This window comes from Haliaeetus leucocephalus, unplaced genomic scaffold, assembly GCF_000737465.1.
Source record: "Haliaeetus leucocephalus isolate CR32 unplaced genomic scaffold, Haliaeetus_leucocephalus-4.0 Scaffold495, whole genome shotgun sequence".
Taxonomy (NCBI): Eukaryota; Metazoa; Chordata; class Aves; order Accipitriformes; family Accipitridae; genus Haliaeetus; species Haliaeetus leucocephalus.
Window position 1 is genome coordinate 899,445 of NW_010972931.1, and position 19,553 is coordinate 918,997.

The 19,553-nt window shown below is 37.0% G+C and overlaps 1 protein-coding gene across 1 annotated transcript in view; it reads right to left on the reverse strand.

Annotated features, from left to right (window-relative positions):
• Positions 1-19,553, reverse strand: part of COL4A1 (collagen, type IV, alpha 1) — a 119,608-nt gene that overhangs the window by 35,604 nt on the left and 64,451 nt on the right. The window contains exons 3-23 of the mRNA XM_010575789.1: positions 17,437-17,526; positions 17,302-17,346; positions 15,612-15,656; positions 15,440-15,502; positions 15,285-15,338; positions 15,113-15,139; positions 13,682-13,765; positions 13,507-13,569; positions 12,433-12,468; positions 11,842-11,883; positions 10,204-10,293; positions 9,587-9,622; positions 9,379-9,438; positions 7,499-7,543; positions 7,223-7,276; positions 6,704-6,745; positions 5,723-5,816; positions 5,024-5,059; positions 3,261-3,425; positions 1,339-1,434; positions 312-395 (exon numbers count right to left, since the gene is read on the reverse strand). Coding sequence (XP_010574091.1) covers positions 312-395; positions 1,339-1,434; positions 3,261-3,425; positions 5,024-5,059; positions 5,723-5,816; positions 6,704-6,745; positions 7,223-7,276; positions 7,499-7,543; positions 9,379-9,438; positions 9,587-9,622; positions 10,204-10,293; positions 11,842-11,883; positions 12,433-12,468; positions 13,507-13,569; positions 13,682-13,765; positions 15,113-15,139; positions 15,285-15,338; positions 15,440-15,502; positions 15,612-15,656; positions 17,302-17,346; positions 17,437-17,526 — 1,351 coding nt within the window. The remainder of the gene's footprint in view (positions 1-311; positions 396-1,338; positions 1,435-3,260; positions 3,426-5,023; positions 5,060-5,722; positions 5,817-6,703; positions 6,746-7,222; positions 7,277-7,498; positions 7,544-9,378; positions 9,439-9,586; positions 9,623-10,203; positions 10,294-11,841; positions 11,884-12,432; positions 12,469-13,506; positions 13,570-13,681; positions 13,766-15,112; positions 15,140-15,284; positions 15,339-15,439; positions 15,503-15,611; positions 15,657-17,301; positions 17,347-17,436; positions 17,527-19,553) is intronic.

A 19,553-nucleotide genomic window follows, 5' to 3' on the forward strand; every position in this document is an offset into this window, starting at 1 on the left:
GGCCACTGCCAAGCCTGGGCACATAAGGCAAATGCTTCCCACATTATTTTTCACTTTCACAATCTTCTGTGAAAATATTTGGGCCACAGTTTGCAAAGACCCTCCGCTGTGGGCAATTTCTGCTTCCTTGGTAATTCTTGTTGATTGCATCAGAAATTTGGAATCAGGCCAAAAATAGGAATATTGCATCCTCCTTTCATTAGTTTCACAAACAATTTGATTAGCGGGACAAAAAGTAATTTCATCATATATGCTGCATGTTTATATTTTAGCCTACGTAGCTAATTCTCAGGTAGTTAATGAGTTTTTACCTGCTGGACCTGGTGGCCCCTGTGGTCCTGGAAGTCCAGGAGGTCCTACTTTATCACATAAGGCACAGGATTCACCTTTGTCACCTGAAAAAAAACCCCAGCAGAAGTAACAAATAACAATGAAAAGATTTAAGACAACTGCAAGTAGGTGGATTCAGGGGCAAATGTCAATTTAATACACTTCATATTGAAAGAATAAAAATAAATGTGCTACTTCTAATTACATGCTTCAAAGAGAATTTATCAGCAAACTGATATTCAAAATTCTTTAAAATTTTTAAAGGAATGGCATGAAAATCAACTTAAGTCTTATCCTAGGGATAATGTTTAACAGAACAGTTAAAAGGGACCAGGCTGAAGAGGATCAAAAAGAAGAAAAGAAATATACACTGGGTATAGAAGAAATAAAAATATTAAAGCAGAAAAAGGAGAATCTCTATAGTCACTGCAACTCTGCAGTTTTCGAAAAGCAGTGAGCAGAATGAGATTAGGAAGGATCAACCATCATGTAAATGACTGCAGCTCATTTTTTTATGTCCATTTATTCAATGCTGCTATAACACACAGTTGACAGTCCTATTTATAGGTGTTACAATTTTAGCTTCAATTATAGTCATGGCAATGATTCATAAGCCATTTCCACTCCCAACTCATCTGCCCCTCTCTAATTCTTCATCTCAGAATTCACATCTTAAATTGCCATGAACAGCTCAATTTACACTTAATGGGGCTATCCTCAACCCTTTCTTTCTTCCCAACTCCTCTTTCAGCCCTGCACCGCCCCTTATCACTTCCCAGCAATGTGTAGGCTAAGTGAAATGTAAGTGAAGTTTGTCACACAACTCAATATCCAATATCCTTCTTTCACTCACCAGAGATTCAAGAAATCTTCAATGTCCATGAACTATTTGTTTAACTAACTGTAAGTACACTTTTCCTGGATCCAGCCTAACTTGCTCAGCCTCTTTACATAGCCAAGCTCGAGAGTATAGACCACTACAAAGCAATCACTTTAAAACAGTATTACCTTTCTCTCCCATCTCTCCTGGAAATCCATCTCTTCCTGGAAGTCCAGGACTACCTGGTGCACCAGGTTCTCCCTGCTGGCATTGATCAATTCCATCTGCAATGGAAATGCAATAAAGAACATTGTTTGACAAGTGCAAGTTTCCATTATAGGGATGCATTTATGAATGTCCCAGATCAATGTATCTATGAATAGCTATATCTATCTAGGAATGTATCTATTCCATATATACTGCTTAAGAAACCCTGAGAATTACAGACAAAAGACAGGTTCTGGCCATAATAAGGTTACAAACAACTTCACATAAAATCTATTTGTATTTTAAGCTTTGGTTAAGAAAGGTGCTATGGGTGAAAAATTGGTGGTTTGACCCTGAAAAGAATGGAGAATATTGACGTCCTGAAGAAATTAATTAAGTAGAGTTTTTTTACCCTGACTTTTGTTTCCAATGTTTTAGGAAACTTTCTAGGTCAAGAGCAGCTTGTTAACATCTATTTAACTTCTTCACACTGATCAAGCTTCCTGAAAACAAGAAACCTCATATGTTAGGAACTGAAATAGGTAACAAATGAGAATATTTAGCAGGCTTGATATGAGAATACAAATTGTGCTTGTTCTGACCCAATACTATATGACATCATTTTGGCCAAAGCCAGTACTCAAAACGTTAATGTGAAGTTTGGCAAACAACAGTTAAATGAAAACAAATTGTTTCCCATTATGCGCTTGAAGAAAGCTAAAGAAGTGTCTGGGGAAGGAGCAGAATTAAGCAAGGACAGAAACATGTTGTATGAAAAACAGGAATTGCTCTTATTTTTAGGGCAAGGTAAGATCTGGCTATTTAATTCCATGTTCTAGGTGCTGGATTTTGTACTGCTTCATCAGCAAACACAGCAACAACTAGGCATCTTCAATTGTTTTTGAACAGCATATTTTTGGTTAGGAATTCCATAGAGAATAATGCTCAATAGTTTAGTACCTAAAATACTGTAATAGGTATATCATTCTTTATGTTGAAATCACAATTTAACTCACAATATCAGTATCACCTATAGCAAAAGTTTTCCTTCAACAGAAGAGTTAAAACATCAGTGGTAAGGAGCTGTTAAGCATAGACCACTTTCATATGCACTTTTTTCATTGCTTCATTGCAGAGCAAAACCAAAACATTTTTCTCTTTAAAAATGCTTTATCAGAATCTGATTACACATAGCTGTATAATGTTGTTATCATTATGACCAATATTATTATGTATTTGTCACATCATTACTAGCTTTTCATTTACGTCTATGAAGCATGTGTTGACCCCATTCTGTAAGATAATTTCCTTTTACAATAAAAACTTTTGGCAGACTAGTATCTCAGTCTGCAGTGCTTACACCTGTTCAATCTGTTACATCGATTGGTACTGTGGACTTGTAAATTGTGATATTGAACAGCTACCTTTTATGCTAAGAACAATATTAGTATCTGTTATTTTTTTAATTGAAAATCTACAAATATCTCTAGGTTGGCACATTAGGACACAGAGGAAACTAATATGTGTTAAGGTCAGTTATTTGGTTATGTTGTAACAGTCCACAATGAACTTTTAAAGAAATTTTAAAAACATTTATTTAGCAAAGAATCCTTGTCCCAGTAAGGAAACAAGAGGGTTGCTGCATCACAGAACAGCTTTTACTCGGTCTCTTAACAACTCAGGTACGTTTCTTCCACAATGTAGATGCATTCTGATTATAGCTTTTATATTTTATAAAATAAAATAAAATAAAAAAATATATTTTATAAAATAAAATAAAATTTATATTTTATTTTTATATTTATATTTTATATATAGCTTCTGATTATAGCTTGTCTCTTTTTTCTTTTTTATGTGCATGCAATGTACATTATTGTGAAAAGCAACCCAGTGCTTTACCTACCTGTTTTGCCTGGAGGACCTGGTGGGCCCGGCAACCCTGGGGGACCCGGGAAACCATCTCTTCCAGGGGGTCCAGGTAAAGAGAATCCCGGAGAACCCTTTTCACCTTTTTCACCTCTCTCTCCAGGGACACCAGGCGATCCTACCCTGTCTGGAAGTGGTCGACCTTTGGACAGAGTAAAACATACATGAAAAGAGTGACAAGTGAAAAGACAGTAACATTATCAACACATTAGCTTCCATTAGGTTTCAGAGAGAAATGGAGAAATGTTAGTGCAAAATAAAAAAGGGACTGTATTTTTAGTATTGGTGATTTATACAAAATTGAGGTTATATATGCACTACAGCTCAGAGTAACTCACTTCAGTTAGGTCCCTAGACAAACACATTTAATCTGTACTAAGTATCTTTCTGAGATTTAGTGGAATCAACTTTTGCTGGGTAGTAAATAGTGGGGACACAGGAGTTAGTTTAGTTATTACACTTAGAAACTATTACACACTTCCTTATTTCATAATAAACCAAATCTTAAACACACCTAGAAAGGGACAGCATGTCTAAGAACTTCAGTAAATAAATATTCAACACTGCTAGCACATTTCAGGAATGCTAAAACCAAATCCGTTTGTAGGAATAATAAGCAAACAACAGCCAATAAAGAGAAGCAGTTAAACGGCTAGAAAAAAAGCTACTTAAGATATCCTTTTAGGTATTTGCACAGTCACACAGGTCTTCATACTTCAGTGAGTTATTTCAGTTCACAACTAATCACTAGACTTGATCGTTAAACCATTTTGAGCCTTCTGCAACATTGCAGGAACAATGAAAGTCACACAAATCTCAATTTCGGTAGGGTGATGACAGACTAAGAGCTACCATTCTTCTTGTCTTGTCACACAGAATTCTTTAGGGACTATTACAGCCTGCAGTATATAGTATCTCATCCCTAAACTGTGAAAAATTTCCTGGAAACTATCTGACACTGGCTTACATTAATTTCATGTTTAGCTCACTGTCAAGATAGAAAATGCAAGCAAAGGAGGTAATAGTAGTATCACTGCAGGATGTGCTAGAGTCAGGTTTCTACACATGATTTGCTTAATTTCTAAAAAGCAAGTATCGTGGTTTAGTTCAAACACACGTACGTGTACATATATACATAATAGCAGTGTTGTCATAGATGTGAAGATGTTAAGACTATGAAAAAGGCAACATCTGCAGGCAAAAGAAATAACTTTTATTAGATCAAGTTACAGTCAGGAAAAAGCAGGAAGCCTTCAGGAATTACTTTGATCTAATAAATGTTATTATTTCTCCCTGCAAACCTTGTTTTGTTATATTTATGCAAACACATATAGAGCTGAAGTGAGAGCAAAACAAATTATCTACATGCGCATATACATACATAGGTACATATGCACATACCCATGCACGTATTCACATTTTTCAACTCTTCTTGCCCAATGGAGCCGTACTCTCTGGGCTATCTCTGATGACCTGTGCACACTACTTCTTCAATTTAAGCAGAAAGCTATCAGGGCTCTACACAAAGAGCGAGGCTGGATCACATCAGAGACAGGAGAAAAGCAATCTACAGGAGGGGTCTAGGGGGATGATTAGACCCCCGGAGAGGTCACTGCCTGGGTGTTCCGTAAGTCAGGCAGTAACTGGCAGCAGCTTAAGGAGAACATCTCTCAGGACTCTTCACCCAAGAAGAACATAGGAAAAATGTGAACAAAATCAGTGGCCATAATAAATTCATACCTGGAGGTCCTGGCATTCCTTGTATACCCGGGAAACCTTTAGAAAGAGAGGTTTTCAATTAGACAATGAAGTCAGCAATGCCAACATCAGTGAACGTTTAGCACATATTATTTAAGTACATGTTACAAGCTAGTATGCCCTGAATCAAAGGTTAAGTTAAATAATCTATAGATATCTGCAAACAATACATATAGGGAAAAGTCCCTGCTGTGTGCCATCTTTTCCACTGATCTTTCTTCAATAGGGTAAAGTGTGTAATGGGGAAAATGGGAAAGGGAATGCTTGATTTTCTCTGTTTACTGAAGAATTTCATAAATTATGCAAGACAATTTTAAGATTAAAATTTAGCTACTGACTTTTTTAAAGGAGTCTCAAGATTCTCTGCATTATTACCCTCTTTATGCTTGTGTTATCTCCATCTTTCTTAAATAATCTCACTGGATTATTTAACTGCCATCAAAACAGATCCCAGTTTATCCTCTTCCAGTCTATAACTGAAAGGCAGTCTTATTTATGATGAGAAGAAGCATTGTACAAACTACAACAAAACGTAATAACCTGAAAGCAATGAAATAAATAACTGGAACATTTCACTGTCATATAATGAGTTCCTGAGCTCACAGATAATGCAATTTTAATTTCCTTTAATAAGAAAACTAAAAGCATGACTCAGTCAAAAAGACAAGACAAAATACATACCTTTTTCACCTTTTTGACCTTTCAGTCCAGGCAAACCTGAAACTCCAGGCTCTCCTTTTTGACCAAAGGTATCTACTGGTCCAGTATCTATAACCTGAATCACAGGACAAAGACTAGGACACTAGAAACACACACCTGTGCCCTCAACTGTATCTCCCCCATCTTGACCTGATGGTACAGAGGCCATCTTCTTTTGTAATAACAATTTTGAGCAGTTTTGGTTATACTTGCTATTTCAGCGATACGCAACAACTGCTGTGAGAGGGTTGTAGCTGCTGAGGAATTATCAGAGAAAATAAATTTTTCCTACTCTACCAAAATTCCTTCATATCACTAGTAGGATTAAGTGGAGAGCTTTATAGCACCTTTTTGAACAAGAATGATGCCAAGAAACCTCAGCATGGTCTAAGCATTGACCCATTAGGTTTGTACTACATTTAATTTTAATATATTCTGTTTGGGCAATTTCTGCTAACACTGATCTGAGCTTGACATATAGGATACTAACATTTACAATAAAATATTCAGGAATTATGCACAATTTTTCAAATCAAATTAGCAGGTGTTGAGAATTTTCCCCCATGTTGGGGAAGGAGCACCATCAATGATCTATTTGTTGCTGACTAATCCCATTTTTTATTTCAAGTGTTAAAAAAAATTACAGACTATAAAGCTGACAGACTTACTCTTTTTAAACTCTCTCGGATACTTTGTATTGATTAACAATGCCTATAATTTTCATGGTCCAAAACATTTGAAATTCATATTCTTTGAGAGCTCTTTTCCCAAATTTCAAAGATAATTAAAAGAACTGTATCCAACTTTTGTTTCCATTAAGAAAAAATGAGAACATGACTGATTAGAATGTGATCAGAACATGCATAGTCTCTCTTTTTTTCCTCATTGTTTGAGCAGTTCGACTTTCACAAATTTTGTATTTTCATTTAAGTTTAAAATAAAACACAAATTTATTTTACTTACTCTTCCTGGAGGTCCTGGAAAACCTCGTTCACCTTTGTCACCCTAAATCAAAATACAATTTACACTTTAAATCCAGATCAGATTTTCTTCCCCACAAAATAGGACTTCCTTAGCAAATGAACACTTTGATACAGATTCATACAACATTCAAATGGCAAGTACCTGGACCATTATAATAAGCAGTAAGTAGTTAGTTTGCAGGCCTGTACTGCTTTACACTATGTAAAAAGAAACTGGAATTTTTAGGAAAGTACATTTGCACATATGCTGGCTGGGCAAAGAGCTTGTGAAAATGAAGCCTGCATTAATCAATTCATATAAGAGATCTAAACCAGGGATACCTACGCTACCTTAATTTTGACTTTTCCTAGTCTCTGAGTGATGACTTTACGATTTAGTAACATTCATTCAATACTGCTTTATGTGCATTGATTGCTTTAATACACATCTATGAACATGCCATACAAGCTCTTAACTCCTCATTCTGTGTGATGGGAAGCAAAGGCTGCTACTACGCACCTTCGTACCAGGCTCCCCAGGTCGTCCTGGAATCCCAAACCCACCAGGCAAACCCTGTGTGTAGAAGACAGCAAAACCAGAAAAAACAAATATAGTTGCATCTTAGTCCTGCCAGCATTAAAGTTTCAAATTTTCAAACCAGTCACTAATTCACTGAAAGCAACAACTTTAAGTGAACAATTCGGAAGGCTAGAAAATGTCAACCTTTTACAATACACAGACAGTTCTTTGTTTGGAATGGAAGAAACAGTACTGGAAATTCAGTAAAATACATACGGGTTCTCCTTTTGGTCCTGGTTCACCATCTTTTCCAGGCTTTCCCTGTAAAACACCAAGTTCCACTCTGCTTAACAGATGGCCACATACATGCAATTTCCAAATACAGTGGGTAAAACACTAGAACAAAACAATCACTATTGTAATGCAATAATTGAAGTGTGCTAACACAGCTAACAGTGCCGACAGTACAAAGCAGGCAAATTGTGAATGCCTAGTGCTTATGTTACTCAACATCCCACAAGCTGCAGAATTAAATAAAATCCTGCAAATCTGTTCCCAGATCCAGGAATAACATGGATTTCCAAGTCAAGGAGGCTTCAGGACAAAATATATCAACAGCACAGGAAACTGGAACCAGACCCAGAAACTTTTCCCTTCATAGCAATCCCTGTCTCTATATATACTCTCCAGCCTCACAAAACCTTTATTCGTAAACACTCGGTAGCCCAGTTTCAGCAGAAGGCTTGGAGCATGGTCCTGTATCAGATCGCGTGATAATCTAGTGGTAAAAAACACTTCCTCTAAATTGAAAGCTGTAATTTCAAATCACAAGGCGGATGATAACCTAGAATCCAAAAGTCCCTCCTCCAGAGCAAAATGATTCACTATTAGACTGCTGTGTTAGCCTACAGAGGGGATTAGAGTCCTTGGAGGTAATCAACAGGTACATGATAAATGACCTAGATGGACTAACCTACTTTTCAGCATTCCCTTCGTCTTCCCATGGACTACGAAGGGACCAGCACGTAGGCTTGTAGCCTAATCCACTGGCTTTTAGTTGGTGTCACAGTACTTAGATTGGATGCATATCATAAACAATATGAGTATGTCCCATAAACCCAAGAAAATGTATATACTTAATACACAAAGTAACAGTGCATGCAATTCAGTCTAAAATATAATCCCATCAGTTTAGGTAAAAAAATTCCATCTAAAACAATGCAATTGAAGGATAAAAATGATACAGTAAACATGAACAGGCCACCACCACCGAAGTGTGCAGCTATGGTGTCTTACAAAGAAGGGCTACGAGTAATTTCTAATGATTAATTAAAAATATGATCTGTAAAGTCAGGAGAGTCTTCAAATATGCACTGTGATTGGAATTAATCATATGATTTCATTCCATGAAATGAAAACATCAGATCTTAACATCTGTTCATCTTTCCAACTTTATCTTAATTTCAGAAGTAGCTATGATTTCCTTCAACAGCAACAATTATATATAAAATATCTCAGAAACTTTGCTCAGGGAACTCTGCAGAAACGGAAAGCTATATTTTTGAACAATTCAAAGATGCTCTGGTTTCCTCATGCAGAAGTTGTATGGATGAGACTACAATATAGGTCAGACTAGGCAAATGTAACAGACCTTATGGCCTCAAGCATCTACAGTCAGGCTAGAAACCAGCAAGCAAACTGGTGCATCTAAATTTTTTGCTCCATTCATCATCTTTGTAAGAAACAGTACCTTTAGGCTAAGCAGGATTATTTTGTAGATTGCACCTAAGAGTATTTGAAATAAATTCAACACATTCCTTCTTCCATTCAGCTAAAGTCATTCTTACAGAGTGATTTGTTTTGCTTTGCTTTTCTTTCTGTTCTGGAATGACTTAATCTTGCTTCAGCTGGGATCAATGGGAGTCTTGCCTTTGCCTTTAGCACTGCAAGCTACTGTTGGGTGTCTTTAGTTATCTGAAAGCTTGTTACGTACTAATATTACTGTATGTTATTACTTCCTTGTCTTGTACACCTGTCCTACAGCAAAACTTGCTTGTTTGAAATATACCAAATTTGCATGGTTATTAAGTTTAATTAACTTATGGAAACAATACAATGACTGTAATTATGGTATTGATAAAGATAAGCATACTTACACGTGGACCAGGCTTTCCAGGTTCACCCTTCTCTCCTTTGAAACCTGAACCCGGCAGTCCCTGGAAAATAAATACACACCAGATTAAAAATACTGCCAAATTCTAAAGTAAATTTGCTTTTATCAAATAGCTATAAAGATATTCAGGGCCATTATCAGATTCTTCACAATTATTATCGTAAAAAAAAATAAATCTACACAATACTTACTGGGGCTCCCTGTTCACCCTTTTCACCTGGATCACCCTAATCAAATGATAAAAAAAATGTAGATTAGTAAGCAAAATCTTAACCATTATTCATTTAGGTTGTAAATCATTTAATTCTTCACGTCAGCAAAAGCACATTTAACCCTGTTCTCCACTTCAAGAACTATGCCTAATAGTATGGTGTGCAAGAAGTTAGATAAACACAAAATGTGAATCCATTAAGCTAGCTTTAGACTGCCTAATAACTGAAAAATTCATTAGCACTCAGATTCCATGAATGTGATTCTGTATATGAAAAGTTCAGTATAAGCTACTTAATTCAAATTTTTAGAATATTTGGTGTTTACAGGACTATGCTTATCAATCCTCCTTCCTCAGAAAGTCCTCTGCTGTATGTTACTTATTTATACAATTATTTATGCATTTATCATATATCTTCAGAGAAACTTCTAGAAAGACAATCAAAATTCATTCATGACGTAAAACAGGGAGAAATTTTTGAAAAATTGGCTGTAGCTGACTTAATATTTTCTTTTTCCTGTTTTACTTTTGTTTCCTAATTCCTATTGATCATATTTTAATGAAGAGTACAACAAGATTAATCGTTTAAGGTCTCACCTTTTCTCCCCTTATGATTTCACTCCCTTTTTCCTTCATATGTGGTGCTGGTCCTGGGGGGCCTGGGGGGCCCCTTACCCCTTGTTCTCCCTGTCAACACCGGGACAGTCCATTGAAAACAGTACTGACACTGAGAACAAACATAACTAAGACCAATAACGTTAAAGAGAACTACCACTCACTGTTAAAAATATAGCTAAATGGTTTTTTTAAATTCTTATTTCAGCAAAATCAGTCAGAGAAAGGGTTACATACACAGTTATAGGAGACACAACTGTGTAATGGGTGACAGCCAGAGACTGCCCTGAAGAAAGATCTCTGAGTCTCCTGTTGGGGTGAAGATTGATTAATACCGAGTATTGTAATGGTACAAAAGATTTTAGTGCCTCCTTTAGGAGGAAGGATGAGAAGAAAAGAGGTCAGGTGCAGAAAGTTGATGCCTAAAGGAAAACTTTAGTCAAAGCTTATAGTGTTTCATCAGCTTTGCAACTGTCCGTAAAGGCCAACTTCAAGATGGTAACTGGATCGTACTTTTTTAGTATGTATGTGTCCATAGTAGGGTCAGAACCTCATCTCCTTATATAATGCAAAAGCACTATCTTTTACAGTAAAACACCTCCAAAAAGGCTTGATACATTTCTGTCAAGCAGCAATGCATAGCAATACCATTAATTTTTTGCTGAAGACAAACCTGAGGAGTCCAAGAAATCCCACATACTTCTATGACCAACATTTTTCAAGAAATTTTATGATAACAAGTTAATTTCAACAACATGCCACGTCACAAAAAATTCTATCCATTAGGAACAGTGTGGCTCAAAATACATAAATAAGGTGGTGGATAACCCCCCCCCCCCAATACTCAAAAAGGCTTCTGTCGATGACACTCATGAGAAGCCTCTGGAGAAGGGCTCAAGACACACTATCAGTTTACCAAATAACCCATGACTGCATGCATTTCTTAGCTCCTGAAAACACAACATAAGGCACTTTAGCCCAGACTTCTCAGTGGGAGAGGTAACAGATTAAACCTAACATGTTTTACCTCCCATTTGATGCTGGTTAAGAGAATAAATGGGATCCTGGAGCACATCTTTTGGCTTAGTCTCATTCAAAAGTAAACCAGTCTGTGTGCTCTAAAAACTGCTCCTGGTCGAGTCGAAACACAGTAAAAGGGGACAACTGAAAGAACTGCTTCAAAAGTATACACTTCCAAACCAAACTAAGGCAGACAGGCCCTCAAGAGTCCTACCACAATTAATTCTGATCATTCTGAACAGCACATTACATCTCATTCCTCAGAACTAAATCTATTTCAGATAAATCTCATGATGAGTCCTAATATACAAAGTAAATGTTTCCAGATCTGCCTACTGCAAACTAAAGTAGTCGGTACTTGTCACAGCTGGAAAACAGGATGACGACCTAAATTAATGTCAGGTATAACATCATCATGAACAAAGTCTGTAATGGTTCATGATTTTTGTTCATTTATGTGTAAATTACAGATTTACTCAAGTCTTCCAAAAATTACAATGCTGATTTTCTCCACTGAGTGATTCCAACAGTTTACTTATTTAAAACAAACTATCAAGAATATTTCTGACAGTTTTCTCTAGGAGTTTTCAAGAGACTTACCTTTTCACCTTTGGGACCCTGAAAGCCCAAGCCCATGTAGCCCTGAAAATATAAATTACACATACTTAGTCAATATTTATCAGCAGTGCATTACATGCATACATACACATATATGAAGGTATTTTGTACGCGGCAAAAGTTAAGAGAGGATATAAGGACAGAATACGTCTTTTAAATGTATGTGTGAAATAAATAAATAATTATGTCCTAACCCTCCCTGTTTTTTTAAGCCCTGCATCACAGCAATTTGTGAAAAAAATTGATAGAATGAAATTTACCAGATAATTTAATGTTAGTGTGCTCTTTTTTCAACATTTTAGTGAAAATTTTGACATTTTAGATGAGTTCAAATACTCACAGAATGTTGTAATTACTACTGATTTGATCAAGTGAGATAACAGATCTAAACAAATTTGAAAAAAAACTAAAAAATGTGTTAAAAATCTCTCTTTATGATGCCCATTAAGACATAAAAATAGATCCCAAAATGTAAAAACCCCAATCATGTAGGACCATTAGTTTCCAGATTTTATCTTTTGTGCCAAATAAATAAACAAATAGACCTAATCTTTATAATAAAAAGAGTCTTACCTTCTCACCTGGGGGTCCTGGTGGCCCTGGGGGACCCTACAAGACAGTATATTTTAGCATATATAAGTATATAGTACACTAGATGGAATAATGCCTTATTCTATAAAGATAGCAAAAATGCAAATCTTCCATTAAACCAAGATGTAAAGTCTTTTTCTGCCACTGTGCATAACTCACAACTTAGAATAAATAATAAAACCAAACAGAATCTGTCTAAGATATCTCATCAGACCTTGTTTTGCAGTTAAGAGTGTTGGACCTAATCAGCATCTAGACAAGAGACAATCAAAAAGAAAATCTACGGTACCGCACTATAAAATAACTTTATTGCTGACTTGGGGTTTTTTTTTTGCAGTTTTGCGTGCTAAATATTAGTTCTCACCTTTCTTTCATTAAAATTGTTCCTTTTCAAACCAGCAAGTGCAAATGCTGACTAAACTGTACTACCATTTTCCTTTACATCACTTTCAGTTTTCTTCAGAAGGGTAAGAAATCTCACACAGCTCATTAATAGCCAGATACACTGTGTGGACTTTTACCAGATGGATATAACTGATCCCTGCTAGTGTTACCTGCATCCAATACAGGAAGAGAAGATATTAGGTATCTGTTAGACCTGTCAAAATGTCAAATAGCTGAAATGTGTTCAGCATTTGGCAATTACCATAATAACATACAGTTGATACCCCACTTTCCATAGTACTACTTACTGTGGCTGCCGTAAGAACCTTAGCAAACATTTTGATTCAGATTTTGATTTGCCTGGTAGGCTGGTGCTTTATTTTCTGTGAATTAAGTGGGGGAAGAGGGGAAAGGAGGAATAACTATTGCAACCCCTCCCACACAAAAAAACCCATCAAGCCTGCAAGAAGAGAAGAGGACTGTAGGAGCGGCTGCTATTAAAAACCTATGTTATGTAGTCATTCCTGCCTTGGTAGAGTCCAGGAGGCTAAACATGAAGTCTGGAACCACAGGTTGTCTTTCCCAAATCCCACCGGCTATACACACCTTCTAGAACTTTCCTACAATAAAGCTTTGTAAGTAAAGTGCAAATCACCATGAGAGGAAACTTACTGGATCTCCTGGAGGCCCTTGTGGACCCATTGGTCCCTGAAACCCTGGAGTTCCAGGTGGACCCTATGAAAAATTAAAATGGCATAATTAAAGAGTGATATTTATTTGGTAACTGCATGATACTGATATAAATTTAATTGAAGCTCACTGCTATTCAAATATCATTTAGACTTACAGGTAGTCCAGGTTGGCCAGGAAAGCCTTTATCACCTTTTAGCACACTAGGAGGTAAAAGACCAATCACTTCACCTGGATCTCCCTATAATAAGAAAAGAAAAAGAAGAATACTTGAACATGCATTCAAATACATTCAAAACCACTTATATTGAGATGAGAGGAAAGTTGGAGCTATGCAAAGTTCAGACTCATTTGGTAAGCTGACTTAAAAAAAGTCACCTTACTCCTTTTAATTCAGCTGAAACATAGCAGGAGATACTAAAAGTTAAGACCTTAATTGCCAAATGTCCTTTAAAGCCACCTGGAGAGATTCCAGTACCAAATCTTCCTTCATACCCTTATTTTCTATACTTAATGGGTAATTAGAAAGATTTTCCCACCAAATCTATCACTACTACAGTGTCACCACACAACTGGAGCATCTGACCTGGCTGCTGAGAGAAGTGGTAACCTCACAATCTCTTTTCCAGGCTGAGATCTTCAGTCTTACATCTAATTTTGACATAAAAGCCATTTATGGCATACTTTTTCTTAAAAAAAAGGAATCCACTTTGTCTTACTTTAGAAAACCATTCTGATCGTTATCCACTTCTTTATGTCCCTTTTTTTTTGATAGCAAAAGATCCCATTTTTCCTGCATTTTTGTACAAAGTTGCAATATGGTAAGTGACTTTATTTCAGGAGTTGTGTACCTCTGCATACATGCCTAGGGAAGAAACATTTGAGTCCTTGAGTGTTTATAGACTAGGTCAGTTCTTCCCGTGTGAGAGAAAGAGAAAAGGGCATTTTGCGATTCAGGTAGTCATGTCATTACAAAACTGAGACTACATTTAGGCTTACATTTAGCTTACAGTTCCAAATTATATCTGTTCATTTAAAAGAGCAAAATCTCTCTGTTGGCATTCAATATTTCATTCTCCAGTTCGCAAAACACACTCAGATACCTAGTTAGTTAGTTCAGTGTTTTTCTTTATGAAAACTGTTTACTATGTGTTGGATGCTTCTCATATTGTGGGCTATACGACCTTCTTCCACAAACATTATCTATGTGAAACTATTTAGATAAGTGAAATGTCAATATCAAAACAAATGTTTGAACCATAAAACCTATCTAAATCTTTATAGACAATTGGGTGGCCACCATACTGTTTATAGATAATTAATGGTATGTACTACTTTTTTCTGTTGTAATCCATGTAATACTTCACTTTTAAGACCTGCATGGAACAACACGTATGTTCAATTTTTATTGAGTGGAGGTCACCCCACTGTCTTTATTTAGTGGGACTGCAGAACAGAGTACAAAGTGAAACATGTCGGTACATTTTTTCACTCCTCAAGTCAGGACTGCTAGTCTTAGAGGGTGTAGAGTTCACCCTAATTCTTGTTGTTAGAAGCAGGATATGAACACACTCAGAGTAAAATGTACCTTCATTCCAGGAGGTCCTGGGGGTCCCTGTGAAAAAAGACATATTTGATGTTATTGTTCCTCAGTATTGTATATTTTACATCTTATACTCTATATCATTTCACATAGTTATATTTGCATTTCAAGAATCAGGGTTGAAACAAGTGAATCAAGCACGAAAGAATCTACTTACTATGCTCCCAGTCAGTCCTGGTAAACCTGGGGGACCTACTGGACCTCTTTCACCCTAAGGGGAACAGAGACATTTGTTTTGTTTAGGGAACATATGCTTGAGGGATGTTTTTATTTCAACACAGAGATACTGTTATAAACATATGTAAATGTCACCTTTGTGCCATTACATCCTGGAATGCCAGGTGGACCAGGAGGGCCATCTTGTCCAGGAATGCCCTACATGAAAAGAAAGTAAAGTAATTAGCAATATTAGCAATAAACCAGGTCAGATGTCATGATTAAAACTTTGATGTTCTTTGTAAAAACACATATACTTCATACATACAGGAAGGCCTGGGTTTCCTGGGAAGCCTGATGCTCCTGGGGGGCCCTGCAATTGATAAAAACATAAACTGAAATGACAAACCCACAAAACAGGAACGACAAGCTGCAGCCCAAGTCACATCTCCAGTGGTGACAGTCAAAACATAAGTAACAGTTTCTTTTAAACTTCCTTGACAAAATAGCTCTAATCTTCAAAACCTCTCAAACATGGCACCTTAGTAATCGATAATTGAAAGCAGCTTTTTATATTTTTTTAACTTTTTAGTCGGAATATGGATTTCCTTCAACAGGAACTGGACCAGAGCCTTATGTACAGGTATTATATATATATATATATATATATATAATATATATAATATATATATTCCAGTTGTACAGGAATGCAGAGGTGCTGTCTTCTCACAACCATCATTCCCAAAATGAAATTTACTGTAAGCACCTCTTCATAGCAGAAGAGGATGTTAATGTACTGTAAAGAAGCTTCTCTATCTTTCACAATTCCCATCAGTGTATCAATTCATCCTTATTATCAAAAAACCTACTGGGTTGAGATAATTCTTTCTTCTTGAACAGCTTTTCAGTGTAATGAATCACGAATTTGACTTGGCACATCATTTTCATCCTACCAGCTTATTTATTCATGCAGTATTTCCTAATACATGTATTACGAAGCAGAAAAGATGTATGGGAATCCTGTGCTCAGATAATATATTTGCATCTTCTAAAACTTTATAATTGCTAAAATACAGTCTACTTGCACTCTAGCACACAAACACATTTGCCAGGAGATGCCAATTTACATTAACACTCAGGATACCCCAGGGTATCATGAACATCATGGACTGAAATAAGGATTTCTTGATCTAGCAGAATACCCCTTCTGTAATAGCTCAGAAACTGCAGTTGATTCAGTAAACTCTATGTGCCGCAGCAACTGCAGGTAAATGGAGAACAAAACCGAGACCGCATTTTGAAAATCTGTGGACAAGAGGGTATAGCTGAAAATGTATGCATCATTACCGGTCAAGCCATTTGAATCCTCTTTCATCCTTACATTACGAAACATGAAAATGCTCAGAATGAGCTTGGCATCTCACCAAACCCCAAAAGACATGGCCCTGGCTCATATAATGTGATAAAATAAGTGTTACATAAGTGCCACACGAAACAGAAATTACAACAGGAAGGTTACAGGCATATTCAGAGCCTCTTCTAGCAAAGTCAAGAGACCTTTGTCCCTGGCTTTAATTTGGCTCTCCACCTTGTGCACATTTTCAACATGTATGTGCTCATGGGTGTGTCAGCTTCTCTGCTGGAGTGCTTCAAGGAGGTTAGATGGCAAACATAAAGGAGAATTTTGCATGAGGTAATAAGGTTGGTTCATATTCAAGCTGGAAAAAAGCTTCTTGGTATGTCAGAAGGATATCAAAGACATATTAAAACCAGTGCTGTTGATGCAGTGCTAAGTACCAGGTGAAAATGCAAATGGGCAAAGGCACTGACTGCCTAATGCAGAAAGAACTTCAAAGGCAAAAGCAAGAACTTTGAAATTATTGTGCAGCACAAAGGGATGCCACTGATTAACTCAAAGAAGAGACCAACCCCATCTTGCACTTGAAGGCAGCCATGGAGGGTTAAAGACATATAAACCCACAGACATCAGAATTGAAAAAAAATAAGTTAGAACTCACTCTTGTTCCCTTTGTTCCTGGCAGTCCCGGTTCTCCAGTATCACCCTGCAAAGGAAAAGAGATAGCTTTGTCTTTCCTAGGGACAACAATGTAGGGAAATCTGAGTGTTTTAAATACTACACCTTAAGTTCTTACCTTAAGCCCTGGTGGCCCAGGGGGACCTTCAGGTCCTTGCATTCCAGGAAACCCAATCACACCCTGTAGTCCCGGCAAGCCTCTTTCTCCCTGTGGAAGAAGAAAACTCATTAGCAACTAAACAACTGAAGCTGCTTCTTCAAGCAACCCACATATTCCCTGTTTCTGTGCTCAAGAAACATGTTAGATGGTAAGAAGCTATATGTGACAGCAAACATTTCATGTTGGTATTTGAAAGTAGGGTTATTATAAACAAAGAAATATTTCTGGTTCAATAATAGGTTGGCAGAGGCTGAGTGTGGCATAATAGAAAAGCATTCTTTGAATGTCAATGAAACCTTTTTCCCGTCTCCCTGGATAGCACTGTTCGTAGCATGTTTATACCCCTGGGATAAGGAAGGCCACTTTTCTTCTATCTGCATTCCTGTAGAGATACCCCTAAACCCTGGTAGAAAAACTAACGCCGCAAATCAGCAATTAAATTCCTGAAAATCGCAAATATGACTGTGCAGTCACTTCTGTATGAATGGCCAGTACCACTCCTCTTCTTATATATCATTCACAACAGCAGATTTTGGAGACCAGGCTTGTCATTTTGTCTTGAATTTCAGGGTGGTTCAGAGACAGAGTACTTTGAGATACAGGATCTTCCTAAGAAGCTGAACACACAGCTTCTATGTGTCATTATTTAGGTTCTTCTTTAATGCTGTAGGGGACACCTGTGTGTTCTGTGCTGTCCCTCTCCCTACAACCCCAAATGTATTTAAATCAGAAAAATGAAGAGGCAGAAAATCCATCCACACTCGAGATCGATATTGCAGCTATTCACCATACTCGGACTCCCAGTGAAACCAGGAGGAATACTGTCTGAATAAAGGCTGCAAAATCTATGCATAGGGGAGAGGGAAAAAAATTATATATGTCAAAGTCTGAAAACAACAAATCAAGCAAACCAAAAGCCAAACATTCCATGTAGGAGGAAGTAAGCAGAGTTGTCCTTTCAAGGTGTGGTGTGATACAGGGAGAAACACTTCATATTGTCCAAAAAATCTGGGAATATTGAACGAATAAAACATTAGTGAGCAACTGCAAAAAGGAAAAGGTATATAAGTTTGGACAACAGCTAAAAAACATGGTACCTGTTTTAGAAACTCAAAACACAGACCAATTTTGAAAGGATACCAACAAGAAAATAAAATCAACAAAGCTCAAAACACACAAAAGGAAGCTACGCAGAGATTTAACTATTTTCAGCAAAATGGTGAGAGATGAGATTGCGATTTGTAAATAACAAACAATTTAGTATTTGGATTTTAGGAGGGTGAATAGCAAGAAACTTTCCTCCTGTTTGCTCAGGACAAAGATTCCCAGCAATATGCTGGTAACTTGCAGGGGTCAGCTGAGGACTGAGCACACAAGAGAAGAACATCGGAGTCTTGGAGAGCTCACTCTTCAAGCAGGTGTAACAGGAGTCTTACAAAAAAAGGTTATGATATGCAAGGCAGAGGAAACTGAGTGATGACCCACGGACACGGTGCCAGTTACAGTTTCGGAAGATGAGAGGAATTGGAAGATTTGTGGAGTTACTGGGTTGATGTTGGTTTTTAGCTCCTTGACCAGGATTTTGTTAAGATGAAGAGACAAGGGAGAAGAAAGGTGACTGATGGGTAGGAAGAGCAGGGCCAAGGAGGGAGGAGGGGAGAAAACTATAACTGAGATGATAAGAGCATGACAAAATGAAATCAAAATAACACTCATTTATTAAAATTTCCTGCCAGGAAAAATTTTCCTGCTGCTTCTCTTCTCCTTCCTCCCACAAAATAATTTTTTCAATAAAAAGATACTTTCTGAGGCAAACAATCAGTTTTTCATGAAGTGCCGAAATGGCATGATCTCCTCTATTTACTCCCCAGTATCCTTTGTCATGGTTTGAGAATAAAGTTTGCTAGTAACCCGAATCTGAGGCTGTGTGTTAGACCACAAAACACAGCAAAACAAAGCAAACAGCAGAACAGCTGAAGAAATATATTTCTAGGTCAGCTGTAATAGGTACAAAGTCCAAGTTCTAAAGTAACTAAAATGGTTTTGAAAAATATTTTAAGGAAGAATGTATCAGG